The 16,062-nt window shown below is 46.6% G+C and overlaps 1 protein-coding gene across 1 annotated transcript in view; it reads left to right on the top strand.

Moving 5' to 3' along the window:
- Window positions 1-16,062, top strand: part of DENND11 (DENN domain containing 11) — a 45,268-nt gene that overhangs the window by 380 nt on the left and 28,826 nt on the right. The window contains exon 2 of the mRNA XM_029922488.1: window positions 15,519-15,618. Within this exon, the coding sequence (XP_029778348.1) occupies window positions 15,524-15,618 (95 nt within the window). The 5' untranslated portion in view covers window positions 15,519-15,523. The remainder of the gene's footprint in view (window positions 1-15,518; window positions 15,619-16,062) is intronic.

Here is a 16,062-nt window from a genome sequence, read left to right on the forward strand (position 1 = left end):
CTCCCCTCCCCAGGTGAAGTCCTGAAGCCGATTGTACTGAGCTTCCAGGGTTTCCCCGCCCTCGCTCCTAGTCACTTCAGGCACCGTAACTTTCCAAGCGGCCAAGTTCACTTGCTCTGACAGTATCCTTTTGAGGAATTAGTGCCGGGAGCGTGAAGGGATAGAACTGAGGGATTAAGCTGGAGATGGATTAAAGGAGAAGGCTCCTCTGGTAGACTTTTGGTTTGTTTGGAGAATTAAAGGGTTATCCAAAATAATCTTGAGCTTAATTAACCAGGGAGGAAGTGGCCAAATGAGCGGCGAAAGACTTCAGTGGGGGTTCAAAAGTGAGTAAATTCCGCGCTCTCGGAAAGCCTCAGGTGGTCGCTGCGGGGCCTCTAGCCGGAGCAGCAGCTCTCAGCACTGAAGGAAGGGGTGCTGTATTCCTGGTTCTGGGGTCTTAGGAAACCCGGGTATTTCTGACCCTAACTGGGCGACGGGAGTAGTGAATGGAAATGCCGCCTTCCGTGATTCTGCAGGATGAGCTGCAGAACTCATTCACGAGAACGTGATGGGTGGCCATGGGCCCGGAGGAGAAAGGCTTGGGACCTTCAGGTGGCAGAAGACACACTGTCCAGGCGGGGTAACCTAACTAGGGTCGGCGATGATAAACCAGCAAGACGCAGAAGGAAATAGCACAGAATAGGAAGATAGTTGGTGGAGGGCGCTAGGCCTTTCAGACTCCTGTCTGTTCCTTGGCCTTTACCCCAGGGGCTTTCAAACTTTTTTTGGTTGTGTGTGACCCACTGTTGGAAGTTAATTTTACATCGTGGTCACTACACTCACATACATACACATGGAACTGAAACAAGTTTCCTGAGATAGTACTAACCCCTTCTTCATGGAGTGCATACTGGTATTTTTCAATTTTTTTTTTTAACAATTGCTGGTTGACTGGTATGGATGGGACTCCTGGATACCAGTAATTTCAGCAACTGCTGCTTTGATCAAAGTAATCCTGGTTGGTAAATAAAAACAGATACTTTGTAACTAATAATACCCTTATCCCCTGTCCCATTACCTACAGGTACATAGATGCAGGCATGAGACTGTGGGAAATGCTGAAGGCTGACTAGAAGAAACAGTGGGAGAATACTGCAGGGTCAGACCCAGCAGCGGTAGAAAGAGGGGAAGGAGGAAAACAAAAACCCCACACTAACCACAGATGCAGTTGATAGAATTAAAAAGCACCGCAGAACTGGGACCCTCCCCCTGCCTTGTCAGCCCCAGCTGTGACCGCATTTGGATGGGTCTGTGTATATGGAATAATCATTCCCACAAGGGTGTAAATATGTAACGTTTTCAAATCAAGGTTAGCGTGGACAAAAGGGATTGTAACTGACACTTGGACACTTTGTGCAGGCATTTTACTATCATGGGGTTTCATATAATTGTAATCCTCACTCTAATTTGATCATTTATACCCAGTTTAGCATGGGTATACCCATGAGCAAGCAGATTGAGGATGAATACGTCATTTAGACATATTAACTAGCCAATACATACTTGGCTCTAAGTCCAGTTGTCTAAACCACAGTGTGTGAACCTCTGCCCCCCCGCCCCCAACTTTTCATCCTTACTGTGTCCAGAGAATGGAGAGGAAGGGAAGGAGCGGGAGACGGGACAGGGGAAGAGAGAATGTGTGTTTAGCTTTGGTTGCTATTGTTTTTGTTTTTTTGAAAGCTGCAGTTCTCTGCCCGTAAACTTACCTCCCTTTTATCATCAATCCCAGTCCAGCATGGCACTTTGCATCTTGTAAAGATACTGATAGTACCTCTGTAACGTGAAAGTAATATGGCGCATCTCCTCGCGTAGAAGCTGGAATGAATGAATGCTGAGGTTCCTGGATACTCAAAGGTTAGCACTAGGGCTCAGAGCTCCTACTGTGTCCCTTGTCTGGTGGTTGAGGAAGTCATTGTCAGGAGACGTGAGATGCCAGTCCTCAGTTCTCCAGGGAGCTGGAGACATCACCGGACCGGATCCTGTCTCCTGGTTCAGTACAGTGTCCTTACTCTGCTACTGAGGCTGATCTGCTATGTGTCACTCTTGAATCTTGGTCCATGTCCTTCTGTCGAATTAGAGCGCAATGCTAGTAACTTTGGTCCACCTGGTCCACCGAGACTTTTGCCCTTCCTTAGCCTTTAACACCAAAAATAGTCAGGCAATTACTGGCTTCTTTAAAAAAATCAGAACGTATCACAGAACTTCTCACACGGGAGAGATTGTCCGGAGTTTTTTCTCTTGCCTGCCTACCGACCCACTCCCCCCATCTTTCTTCCGCCTGTGTCCTGTTTCGTTCCCTAGGAGCCCCTCCCTTCTACTGACCTGCCCAGTCACTTACTGCCCTGCCCTTAGCCATTTCATCAGAGTCCCACCTGGTGGAAGTAACTGTTGGCACGTGTGCACACAAGAGGGCGAGAGAGAAGATGTGGGAGGTGAGAATCCACAACTGTGGTGCATCCGCAGGGTGTTGGTGACCTGTGTGCTGAGAGCGGATGTAAGAGGGTGTGAGGGAGGAGCCGTCCTAGTTAGGGTGCGGGTGGGTGTGCACGTGGGCACACGCATCCAGCGGGAAGACGCTGAGGGATTCGCAGGCTGGTGTATGGCGACGAGAGAGTGGTTCTTTCATCCTTCTGGATACAAGTTTCGGGTTGGGCGTCTGAAGGAAGAATCAGAGAAGAGGGTAGAGGCGTAATGAATGTGATTTCCATTGGATTCATGGTTTGAAAATTATGGTGGTCAGATCTAAAAATGACGTGAGGACCAGGACCTCAAGTTCAAGTGGAGTAGAAGCTGTCTCCGTCTGTCTCTCTCTTTCTCTCTCTCCATTTACTCACTCACTCAGTCTCTCTCTGGAGCAGGGAGGCCCTGGGACGGCAGTGCTGGCCATCTGGGCTACAAAGCTGCTGTTGACACCAGGCCCAGATGCTTACTATGCAAGCCAGGTGGGAGGGTTTGGCAGCCAGAATCTTGCTTTTTCATTGTATTCAACCCATTATTCAAGCCCTTGATTCTTAATTTTTATTTTGTTCTTTGAGTTTCTAGTAAAATTTTCTTTTTTTCTGCCCACTTGTGTGTGGGCCTGCAGCAGGTAAAGCTTTGGACACCGTGAATCATTGGACTGTTTCTTTATAATAGGTACACTTTATTTTTATTTAATGTTTATTTTAGAGCACAGGCATGGGAAGGGCGAAGAGAGAGGGGGACAGAGGATCTGAAGCGGGTCTGCCCTGACAGCAGTAAGCCTGATGTGGGGCTGGAACTCAAAAACCGCAAGATCATGACCTGAGCCCAAGTCAGAGGCTTAACCCACTGAGCCACTCAGGCACCTGCCCTTGTAAGAGATTCGCTTTCAATGACTAGACTCCCCCGCCCCAGCCTGAGTTATTTCGTGGGGTGCGGGGGGGGGGGGTAATTCCTGTGTGCTGTGTGCTTGCTTTGGACTGCTGCGGGGGGCACAGGGGAAGGCTGAGGGGGGGCGAGCTGAGGTTTTTGAGATCACCTCTTTGTTCTTCCTGATGAGGAATGATTACTACGTGTTCCTCAACCACTAGCCACCGCCTCAGTTACATCTAAACACCTGTTCCATTTAGTGAGTCTAAAGGCTCCTACGTTTATGTATTTAAGATCACTGACACACGAACTTGAATCTCCATATGGTCTCCAAAACTCCACACAGTACAAACATGTTCTTTTACACAGCATAGACTGGGGTGGGGGTGGGGGACGTGGCAGGATTAAGGTTAGGTGTGGTGTCCGAGGCCCGGCATGGAGCACTGCCCAAGTCCCCTGACTCGTGCACATCGTGAGTAGTTCCAGCCGTGGTGGGGGAAGGGACAGACTCGAGTGAGAATGGAAGATGGGAGATGTAATTTCAAGATGCAAAGAACAGTCCTAAGCACAGCCAGCTCAGACAGCAAAGAGAGGGCCGGTTCTGCCAGCCAACCAGGAGGTCCTTGAGAATGAATAACTGCCACGTCCTTTCCCGGAGTTCCCTCAGATGTCTGTGGAATGCAGTTGTGGTTAATTTCATTAATCCCACGTTGGCAGAGCCTTGCCTGGCTGTCGGTGATTCACCTGCTTGTGGTTTTCAGGGAAAAGTCAGTCTGTGGCCATCTGCTGTGAGTTCTGTTTCTTTAAAGATAAGAGAGTCGGGGCACCTGGGTGGCTAAGTCAGTTAGGCATCCGGCTTCGGCTCACGTCATGATTGTGGTTCGTGGATTCGAGCCCCAGGTTGGGCTCAGTGCTGACAGCTAGCTCAGAGCTTGGAGCCTGCTTCAGATTCTGTATCTCCCCCTCTCTCTGACCCTCCCCTGCTCACACTGTCTCTCAAAAATAAATAAAAAACATAAAAAAATAAAAATAAAAAAGGTCAAGCAGGAGTAGGAACCATAACACCCACCAGGTGCTGGGTCCCCACTATGTGGGGGATTTCGGGGACCTGCTCTCTAATCCTTCTGATGCTGCTCATCACTGTAATGGGGGGAGAGGGGAGGATGCCCTGACGTCACAGAGCAGAGAGGGCAGAGCGCAGAGGCGAGCCAGGTCTCCTCACGCCACTGCCCAGGGTCACACGATACAGTCTGTGAAATGGAAGGGTTTTTCCACCTAAAATTCATTGGAATTCAGCCACGGATTGGCCTCGGGCTGACCTGAAATCCCCAGGATTGATTTCTTCCTGCCTCAAGTTTCTTTATATTGATGGTTACTTTGCACATACTCTCACCCCAGGTGGTTTAAAAATTAAGACCATTGAAGACCAAAAGTCAATAGAAGCTATTTCCTTTTCTGATGTTTGGAGTCTGAACCAAATAATCCTCTGAGGTTTCTTTCTTCTCTGGCATTTGGTGACCACCCCCCACCTTCCAAGGAAATGGTTCTGTAGAGGGAATGTGGTGGGGGGGGCACATGTACCCCTGGATTCTTGCCTTTCTTCCCCAGACAAGGTTCATTTTGATTCCCAACTGGAACTAGGATTTGTGTCTGTGCTGATGAGGAGATGGAATGGGTAAAAAAAAAAAAAAAAAAAATCAAGGCATATGTTGGGGAGGGAAAAGGGGGTGCAAATCTCTGCTCTTGAGGTCAGAAGGAGCTATAAGAGGACCAGGAGCTGATGCAGCCACTGCTGCTGATAGAAAGACCTCAAGAGGAAATTCTTGATTGGAAATCACCCAACAGGAGGGAGGAGGAGGAAGGAAAGTCACGTGTTTCCCGTCAGCGATTCTTTAAGATCCTTGCTCCATCTACTTCAAATATATTGAGATGAGTTTTGTAACGGGCAGCAGCAGTCACAGCCCACGTCTGCTCTTGCAGAGAGGTGGCGGTTGCCGAAACCCCCTCACATGTAAACGGAAACAGAAGACAGAGGTGGTCCTGTTTGTGGTCAATGGGATAGAGCAGGTCTTGCTCTGCGCAGTTGATCAAACATCAGCCCGAGGAGGCTCTGCCCGGGACACAGCTGGCCGGCTGACCTTCTGCCCAGTGGAGAGGCCGCCTTAGACCATCTGTCCCATCGGCAGCCAGGCTCAGCCTCGCCCTCTGGCCTCCCCTGGATGACTGTGCTACCCGCCCAATGGGCTGGGAGTCCAAGTTCCTTTCCACAGGGACATACATATTTGCCTTTGCATGAGCCCAGCCCCTGGCACTGGCTGCCGGGTTATGTTCTGCCAATATTTATTGAATGACCAGCTGGATGTACCTAATGCAGATGGCCACGTGTGACCCTCGTGCACTCACGTGGCCCTTCCCCATAGGTTGTCTTTGCAGCTAGAGGCGAGGCCGGGCCTCCAGGTAGGCCCATGAGCTGTTGCAAAGGAGAGAAAGTAAGGGGGAAAAGCACTTGTCATTGTCGACTCCTCTCATTTTGATCAATTACCCCACCGATGAGTCCTGTAGAATCCTTCCAGGCCCCAGCTTCCTGGCTGAGTTGCTAAGTGTGGTGAGGGTATTTGGGAAGCCAGTAGTAGTCAGAAGACCAAGCCTGGGGTAGCTAGCATTCAGTGGGAGATTTTTCTGGCATCCAATGGGTTTTATTTTTACAGAATCACTTTTCTTTAAGTCTCTACAAGGTTTTTTTATGTAAACTGGCTTCCAGATTTTGCGAGTGGTGTAATATTTCTAGGAAGGAGGATCTTTAGCCATGATGCCTCTTTATAACCCTATTTAGTGCACATTGTCTCCATTTATTTTCCTTTTGCCAAGTCCTTTGTGCCTACCTTATGTGTTTTCACATCCCTATTATTTAAATTATGTTCTCCAATTTGTTGAAGTTTTTTAAACCTCAGAAAAGTTGGAGGAATCGTACAGTGAACACTTGGAGCCCGTCCCCATCTGAGGACGCTTTGCCATATTTGCTTTATGTGTATACAACTCAGCTCTAATATGGAACGTGCATTCCTAGAAGTCACTATGCTGTGAAAGAGTCACAGTAAAAGTCACAGGGTTTATGGAGAAAATGGGGTCAGGGCACAGCACTCAAAAACTGTCACACACATTTTTTAAAAAAGGCAGGAACCAAATTAAAATGGCAGGACAATTTTACACATATATGATAACTAATTAAGAGGTACATAAAGACTCAAAGTTTGGCGCTTTACCTTAACACAAACCTGGGTTTTTACATTGGAAGGTGGGTGTTGGAAGGGTTGGGCCTGTGATTTATGGTGAAATGAATGGAAGCAGGGCCGTGTGCCATTTGATGGCCAGCAGGAGCTCTAGCAGTGATAGTCTGGGCTCTGCACTCTGTGAGGAAGGTAACGTGTGAGTGTTTGAGGTGGGAGTATGGTAGTGGTGGGCGGAGGGCTGTCTTGTGTATTTCCGTCTGGGTGCAGTTTTCTGCATTCACATTGCGGTCCTTGTGATCAAAATCACGTGTCGGCAAACAGAAAATCCCCTAGAATCAAATGGTTCCTGAATGTATCAATTGCTTTGGAACAAATTCAGCTAGTGTTCCAGCAGAAAGGTCTACGTATATAGGTGTGCTTATCTTTTCCTGCTGAACTATTTGACAGCAAGTTGCAGACATAGCATCTCATTTCTGAATACGTCAGTACAAATCCAAGAATGAGGCCATTTTCCTATATGATCACAATATTGTTACCAGCCTGCGGTAATTCACCTAGGTTAATTGATCAATTACCTTCTTTTTTTTTTTCATTAATAAACTTATTCTTTTACACCAGTTTCAGATTTACAGAAAAACTGAGTGGAAAGTACAGAGAGTTCCATATACCACCTTTGCACCTAGTTTCCTATATTATTCACATCTAGCATTAGTGTGGCATGTTCGTTACAACTGATGAACGAATATTGATAAGAGATTATTAACTAAAGCCCATAGTCTACATTAGGGTTTACTCTTTGTGTTGTACATTCTATGGGTTTGGAATGTGGGGCGCCTGGGTGGCTCAGTTGGTTAAGCGTACTACTTTGGCTCAGGTCACGATCTTGTGGTTCCTGAGTTCAAGCCCTGTGTCGGGCTCTGTGTATCTTCACATTCTGTGTGTCCCACTCTCTCTGCCCCTCCCCCGCTCGTGCGCGCTCTCTCTCTCTCTCTCTCTTCCTCTCTCCCTCTCTCTGTCTCTCTCCCCCTCTCAAAAATAAACATTAAAACAAATTTTAAAAAATACACAATGTTATGTATCCACCATAAGAGTATCCTACAGAAAGGGTTTTATTGCCCTAAAAATCCTCAGTGCTCCCCCCACTCATCCTTCCTTATTTGCTAATCTTTTTACTATCTCTATTAATTTTTTCTTTTCCAGAATGTCACAGAGTTGGAATTATATAGTATGTGGCTTTTTCAGATTGGCTTTTTTCCCTTAGCAACGTGCATTTCAGGTTCCTTTATGTCTTTGTGGCTTGTTAGCTCATTATTTCTGAAGAGCATTTTATTGTCTGGACGCTCCAGTTTGTTTATCCATTCGCCAACTGAAGGACACCTTGGTTGCTTTCAGTTTGGGACAATTATAAATAAAGCTGCTGTACACCATGGGCAGGCTTTTGTGTGGACCTCAGTTCTCACACCCTGGATGGATGCGAAGGCATTGATTGCCTGATCATCAGGTGAGAATACGTTTAGTTGTAAGAAAATGCCAAACTGTCTTCCAAAGTGGTTGTGCCATTTTGCATTCCCACCAGCAATGACTGAGACGTCCTGTCACTGCATGTCCTTGTTAGTAGCATTTAGTGTCTTCCATGTTTAGGATTGTTACCATTCTAATAGGTGTGGAGAAGTATCTTGTTTTGATTTGGAACTCCCTGATGACATGTGATTTTGTGCATGTTTTTCATATGCTCATTTGCCATCTGTACATCTTCTTCGGTAGAATGACTGGTCTGATCTTTTATGCATTTTTAATATATTTTTAAGTACATTCCACGCTGGGCACAGAGCTCAACATGGGGCTTGAGCTCAAGACCCTGAGATCAGTACCTGAACTGAAATCAAGAGTGAGATGCTTAACCAACTGAGCCACCCAGGCGCTCCTCGCCCACTTTTTAAATTGGGTGTTTATATTTTCTAAATGTTGTGTTTTAGGAGTTCTTTGTATATTGTGGATTTAAGACTTTATCAAGTATTCTTTACAAATATTTCCTCTCAGTCTATGGCTTGTCCTTTTTCTCTTCATAGTGTCTTCCACACATCAGAAGCTTTTAATTTTAATGAAATACAACACACTAATTTTTTCCTTCATGGGTCATGCTCCTGGTGTTGTATCTAAAAACTCATTGCTAAACTCAGGGTCACCTATATTTTCTTCTGTGTTGCCTTCTGGAAGTTTTATAATACTGCTTTTTGCATTTAGGTATATTATTCATACTGAATTGATTTTTTGTGAAAAGGGTAGGGTCTGTGTCTAGATTCTTTTTTTTTTTTTTTTTTGGCTTGTGGATATCCATTGTTGAGGACATAATCCTTTCTCCATTGTATGGCCTTTGCTTTGTTGGCAAAGATCAGCTGACTATATTTGTGTGGGTCTATTTCTGGGCTCTGTATCCTGTTCCGTTGATCTGTTTGTCTAATCTTGTTTGTCTAATCTTGTCTAATCACTGTCTTGATTACTGTAATTTTCATGATTTTCATGGTAAATCTTTGAATTGGGTAGTGTCAGTCCTCTGACTTTTTCTTTGGTATTGCATTGGCTGTTTGGGGCCTTTAGAATTGACTTCTCAGTATCCACAAATAATTTGTTGGAATTTGGACTGAGATTGCATTGGATCTCTAACATAAGGAAATGTGAAATTCCCTATGCTCAGAACATTCTCTAATACTTCATTTGTGTTGGGGCACCTGGGTGTCTCAGTCGGTTGAGTGTCTGACTTCGGCTCAGGTCATGATCTCACAGTTTGTGGCTTCGAGCCCTGCGTCAGGCTCTGTGCTGACCGCTAGCTCAGAGCCTGGAGCCTGCTTCGGATTCTGTGTCTCTTTCTCTCTCTGCCCCTCCTTGGTTCACACTCTTTCTCTGTCTCTCAAAAATAAATAAATGTTAAAAACATTAAAAAAAAAAAGTCCCGTCTCCTGCGGAGCTAGACATCCACGACAGTGATTAATATGGGCGGGGATGAGGACCGTAGTAGCTTCATCTGCTTCATCTGCTTTCCTCTCATTCAAGGAGAGTGTCAGCAGATAAAGGTAACTATTCCCAGAGCGGTGTTCTGGAACCCGTGCTCATTCCATGACTCGCCAGCCTGACCCTGATGGAACTTTCCCCCAAGGGACTTGCATCCGTCTAGAAGTTAAGAATGTCACTACCAGGATGTCATTCCCTCCATCTGAGTGTGCCAGTGTCTGTACAGTGAGGGTTGGGCAGGCACTGAGGAACCAGGATGGCGGCTTTGAGAACCGGGCTGAGGAATGGGGGCTTTGGCTCAGCTGCACTAAGTAACACATGGCAGTTGCCATGAATACCAGGGACCCAAACTAATGGGCGCTTAATCAAGATAGGAGTTTATTTCTCTTTCATGCAACAGGAGATAGCTGGGCTAGGGCTGAAATGCTGGCTCAGACCCCAGGGGTCATCCAGGGACCTAGCTTCATGACAGCTTGTCACCACGTCCACATGCTGGGCAGCAGGATGGAGGAAGGGGCAGTGTACACCTGCCTTTTATGGTACTTCTTGGCAACCATACACCTCACCTCTGTCTGTTTCCCGTTGGCCAGAATTGACTCATGTCGCCATTCCTACAGGTAAGGAGATCCTGAGAAACATACTTGTGATTTGGAGGGCCATGTGCCAAGCTTAATATAGAAGATTCTATTCCCTGGAAGAAAGGAATAGTGGATAGAGAGGGTCAACTTGCAGCTCCTTGTATTCTAGCATTTCTTTTTTTAAAAAATGCTTTCAGTAAAATTAGTTCCTTAAGATGCTTTTCCACCCCCACCCCCCTTTTCTGGGCTGTACATGGGATACTTGCTATGAATAGTAAATTTTGGAAACATTAAGGTCTCATAGAGGTTCACAAAGAAGAGTTAACACACTAAAGGCTCCGAGAAGCTCTGCAGTAGAGAAATGTGTCTATCCTTGTTTAACCTAAGATAATTTAGCCAAAATCCCTTTTTAAAAATGTGCTTTATTTTTTTGCAGAAGCCCCGTCAACAAAAGCTCTGGGAAACACTGCTTTGGGAATTGTTAAAGATTTCTTAGCCCTGATGTAGACATTTTTACAGTAATTCTACTCTTGGAGATGTCCACAGAAATATGTGCATATTGTGTCAAAGTTTAATCGAAGAAACAGAACCACTAGGTGATGTGTAAAGGGATTTCTTGCAAGAATTTAATCTAACGCCCTTATGAGAGCTGGGTAGACAGCAGGCGTAAGGCTGCTGTGGTTCTGCCTGAGGAGGGAGCCTGGGACTCTACTGGGCGGGCAGTTATGGAGGAAGAGAATATAGTTGGGAAGATGGAGAGAAGCTGGAACTCAGGGGGATGTGCAGGAACCCGGGTCAGTCCACCTCCAGCTTTAAGGATGTGGGTGTCCTGATGAAGTTGACGCCCTTCATTGTAGGACTAAACACACCTGGCTTAGGAGTCCGTGAAGGTGAAAGATGATCCAGGGGAGGGTGGGTCCAGCATCTGCAGGCCTGGCTGCCACCCCCCGTCCCCCAGTGTTGGGAGCTATTTGAACTCACTGGTAGAGTGAAAATTCCTGGTCACGGTACGGCAAGTTTGCACGGTCTTTTGCCCCCAGATAGCTCCCAAAATCTACCCTCTTGAAACTTTCATTTCTGCTTGGGCACCAAACCTCAAAATGCTTTGCTAATTAGTGTCAGGAGCTGCCTGTCCCCCTGCCCTGTCCCTGAGACGCCCTGTCCCTGAGGCGTGACTGCACCTGGTCAGGGAAAAGATAAGTAAACTAGATACACCCTAATGCAACACATAATTTTCCCCTAAGCAATAGGGATAACTGGATACCTTCTGGGCCTGAATGCCCTTGTGATAGTCACTACTGTGATAAAATGTATCAGTCATCTTTAGGACTATGAGAGCAAGCATATCTCCTGAGAACCTGTTTTTCTGGGAAATTTCTCTTAGAGTGATAAACAGCCTAATGACCCTTACTCATAAAAAAACTGACCTTTACTAAACAATGCTGTTTGCCTCTTGGTTAAAGGTCGCTTCCTTGAGGCTAGACCTGAGGTTTTGTAAAAATACCTATGACAGCATGAGTGCCTGTGGCTAAAATTGTAAAACGTATCTATGGGAAATCATTTACTGCTCTTTCTGGTCCTTGTTCCTTTTGCCATAAATAAACCTTGTGAACCAGACAAGGTGGAGATGCCTGCCAGATGGGCAGGGGTGCCTGTCTGGTGATCAGAACGAAATGCAAGGCTCCCTCACTCTCTCTTTGGCCTACACCATCATCCTTCGGGGGAACCTTGGACCTGCAGGAGCTGGACTCCAGCACCCCAGCATCGAGGGGTCTGCAGAGGAGCAGCAATGCACATGAGCTGCCTAGTGCTCCTGCTCCAGCCTTCTGATGAGACTACAGTATGCCTATTGCTTCCCTCCCGCCTCCCCATCCCACCTGGAACTCACAAGGAAGGGATGAGAAACGTAGTTTGACCTAGCCAAGGTGACATATTACAGAACCACCCCACATGCGTTCACCAGATGACTTAAGTATAGAACTTTTTGTAGTGGTCTATTTGTAATAGCTTCAAGTTGGATATAAGCTAAATGCACATCAGCAGTTAAATAGATAACCTGTGTTACATGCATAGGATGGAAGTAGTAAATGAACAGACTGTTGCTTCCTGGGTCCGCATGAATGAATCTTGCAAATAATACTGAGCAAAAGAGGACAGAATATGAACTATGATTGCATCGATATAAATTTCAAAACAGCCCACTTACAGTGTTAGAGGTCAAGATAATAATTCCCGTTAAGAGAGCGTTAATGAGGGGCAGAGAGAGGCTTCTGGTGTGCATGTGATGCTCTCCTTCTCGGTCTGAGTGCTGGTCACACAAGTGTGTGCACACTGGGAAAATTCACTGAGCTATAGTTACAATTTGTGTGCTCTTCTCTACTTAGGTGTCAGTAAAAAAAAATTTGGTAAATGAAAGTTTGTTTGGTTTAAATGCTTACTTTGAGAATGCACAAACAGGGGAGGGGCAGAGAGAGAGAGGGAGAGAGAGAATCCCAAGCAGGCTCCGCACTGTCAGTGCAGAGCTCAGTGTGGTGCCTGATCCCAGGACTGAGCTGAGGCCAAGATCAAGAGTTGGACACTCAACCGACTGAGCCACCCAGGCACCCCAGTAATTAGAGTCTTAAGTTACTGAGCACTCACAGACCCATTGGGTTGGAGGAAAGAAACAGTGTTAGAGCTCTCTGAACCCATTACAGAGTGGTAGCGAGGGAAAAGGCAGTAGATAATTGAAGAGGTAGGTTGGGTAGGTGAGGAGTCCACCTGAGGGGATTGCAGCAGCCCTGTCCCAAGCTGTCCCTCCCTAGACCAGCCACCTGTTCCGATCACAAGGGGTCAGGGCCGTGTACACAGGCCAAAGCAGGAGCTCACCAGCTGAATCCCTGTGCACCATGAGGAGGGGACCACGCACCTTCAGTGCATTCCATGGGTGTTTTGCACTGCACAGGCAGAAAGCCACCGAACCACAAAGATAGTAGATGTGCATGGAAGGGGGAAGATGGGAATAGTTTATCCCCAGGTCCACCCCTCTTTCCATGTGCAGCCTGCTTTTCCTTGTCTTTAACCTGGACACACACATCTTTCTGTTTTATAAAATCCTAATTCCCCTTTCCATGCTTTTCGTTTTAGCTCTTTGTTAGTCATGATTCCGCTCTTGAGAGTAAACTACTTGAAAGCATCTTAGGCTCTGAATATGAGGTGGGCTAACCCTCCGTGACGTCTGCCATGTTTGGAGGCTGGATCATATGTAGGTAGACTGGATATGCGTCTTCTCTGATGCCCGGAACGTGATCTGAGCGCACCGTGAGCTGGATTATTCACGGCATTTCCGATGCCTAGGAAAGTACGGTTTGGAGTGTTAGTAAGAAGTTTGTTCTAAAACAAAATGCCGCAATCCCTCCCACCCCTGTTTACACTCTCAGGGCCATTGCCCACTCCTGGGCGGGTCACCCCAAGGCCTGCCGCCTCTGCTGCCCTCGCCACCCCCCAACTCTTCCCACCTTTCTCTGCCTTCGAAAGGGTCATTTGACACATTTCTTTCCCACTAGGCTGGGGCAGGTGCCACAGCACGAGGGAAGTGTGTGAGCCTCTGTCCTCAGGGAATCTGTATCCCTCTTGTACTGGATACTCAGGAATTTCTGTTAAATTATTTTTCTCCCTCATTGTAGTTGGGAATTAAAAGCTAGAAGCAGTCTTACAGGTGAGCCAGTCTCCTCACTGATTGAATGGCCCTCATTTTACAATAAGGAAAACAAGGACCCAAGAGGTTTCACCAAAGGCCACACAGCTGATGACAAAACCAAGCCTGGAAGCTGAGTCTAGCCTGGCCCACGTGCGTTTCTAACTGCTCTGCTTCACTCCCATCAGGTGACTGGTCCAGCTTCATGGAGGAAGTCCAGGCCCAGCCTGGAACCTCGGCTCTTGTTTTTAAAGTTTATTTATTCATTTTGAGAGAGACAGAGTAAACGAGCAGGAGAGGGCCAGAGAGAAAGGGAGACACAATCGAAAACAGGCTCCAGGCTCCGAGCCATCAGCACAGAGCCCTGTGGGGGCTTGAACCCATAAACCGTGAGATCATGACCTGAGCCAAAGTCAGACACTTGACCCTCGGAGGCTCCCAGGCGCCCCTGAACCTTAGTTCCTGGCAGCCCCCTGCAGCGCACCAGCTTAGCTGGTTAGAGGTGACTCTAAGCAGGGGTTCTGTTCGTCTCATTGTTTCCTCGGATCTAAAAATGGGAGAAAGTTGAAAATGTGGTGATTGATCACACAGCTGACTATACTAAAAGCCATTGAATTGTTTGCTTTAAGTGAGTAAACTGTACGGTATGTGAATTGTATCTCAATGAGGCTGTTAGAAATAAAATAAAAATGAACTCTCACACATAGCTCAATATTGTTATTTTGAAAATTTTTGAAAATGCAAGAAGACAGTGGAGAATCTTCCATAGTGTTCTGTCAGCTGGTAACAGTGCTGTCATGCGAATCTCTGATTCAGTCTGATGATGCTCATCACTGCTCACATTCTCCTCTCTCCTAGTGTGTATCCCCTGGGACTCTAATCCATGGTCTCCTTGTTTATCTCCAGATTCTAATCTCTTTGCAGTCAGGGACTGTGTCTTATTTGACTTCGTAGCACCAACATCCAGCTCAGTAGAAACTCAGTAACTTATGATGAGTGAATGAGCCCCAAGGTTCTGGAAGCAAAGAACTGAAGGCTGAGCCTTGGCTATGGGCCTCACCTAGGGAGAGAAGAGGGAGAGTTCAGGAAGGAAGCAGAGCTCCCTAAATAGAGAAGTAGGGGGGAAAAACCAAAATAGTATTCTATCATGGGAATCAAGGCAAAAGAGGAATACAGTTTTGAGGAATTCTCAAATGCCACAATGAGGTCAGTGACAATGAGAATTCAGAAGGGTTCGGGGTTTGTCAGAGTCATCAGTAGCTGTGGGAAGACAAGATGGAGCAAGATCTCAAAGGGTTAGGGAAGAGAGTTGGGGCAGAGGTACAAAACATGCCTTTGGAAGTGAGGCCATGAAAGGAAGGACATTTGGAAGTGGCTGAGCAGAATGGAGCACCCAAGACCATGTCCTCACGAGAAAGAATGTGCTCCTCTCCTGGAGAGGGGAAGGCTCCTTTAAGGCCTGTCTCCTGGCTGTCGGAGTACCTGGGGGACTCTGCCAGCGTGTGGGCGCTGGATGAGGTGACCCACTGGAGCATCTTGGTGGCTGAGCCAGCAGTGCATTGATTGGGCAGCTGTACGCCCTCAGCCCTTGGTCTACGTCCTGTTCTTTGAATGACTTTGTTACTTTTGACTTGTCACCTCCCTTTCCCACAGGGAACATGGTGGAATGGTGCTTACCTCAAGATATTGACCTTGAAGGTGTTGAGTTCAAGTCTATGGCCAGTGGGTCCCATAAAATTCAGTCTGACTTCATGTAAGTATTTCAGAATGTGAATCTTCTCTGTACCATTTCCGCCTTTTCACAGACTTTCCCCAGAGTGCAAGAGCTCTCATCAGGGAGTCTTCCAAAGGTGTATGGAGATGCCCTGAAAATAAATATATAGATATACATTTATGTTTGTATCAGTTTTATAGCAAGAAGGCCCCCAGCCTCCATTAGGTTCTCCGTGGTTTTCATGACCCACAAAAGTTAAGAACTATCAGAGTTCCTCTCTTCCTTTTAAGAAGACACTAGATCTTACTTGAGGTTTGGCTTTATTGAAAGAATGGACGTTCAGTACAGTTTGGGTTAACTTAAGCCCTTTATGTGCTAAAACTTGAAAGTCTGCCTTTCACTAAGACCAGGTTCTAGTCCTGTGTAATTAAGATTCGTGCGAGGAGGAGCAAATGAATAGAACACAAGGGTAATGGAAGTAGC

This window comes from Suricata suricatta, chromosome 2 (genome assembly GCF_006229205.1).
Source record: "Suricata suricatta isolate VVHF042 chromosome 2, meerkat_22Aug2017_6uvM2_HiC, whole genome shotgun sequence".
NCBI lineage: Eukaryota > Metazoa > Chordata > Mammalia > Carnivora > Herpestidae > Suricata > Suricata suricatta.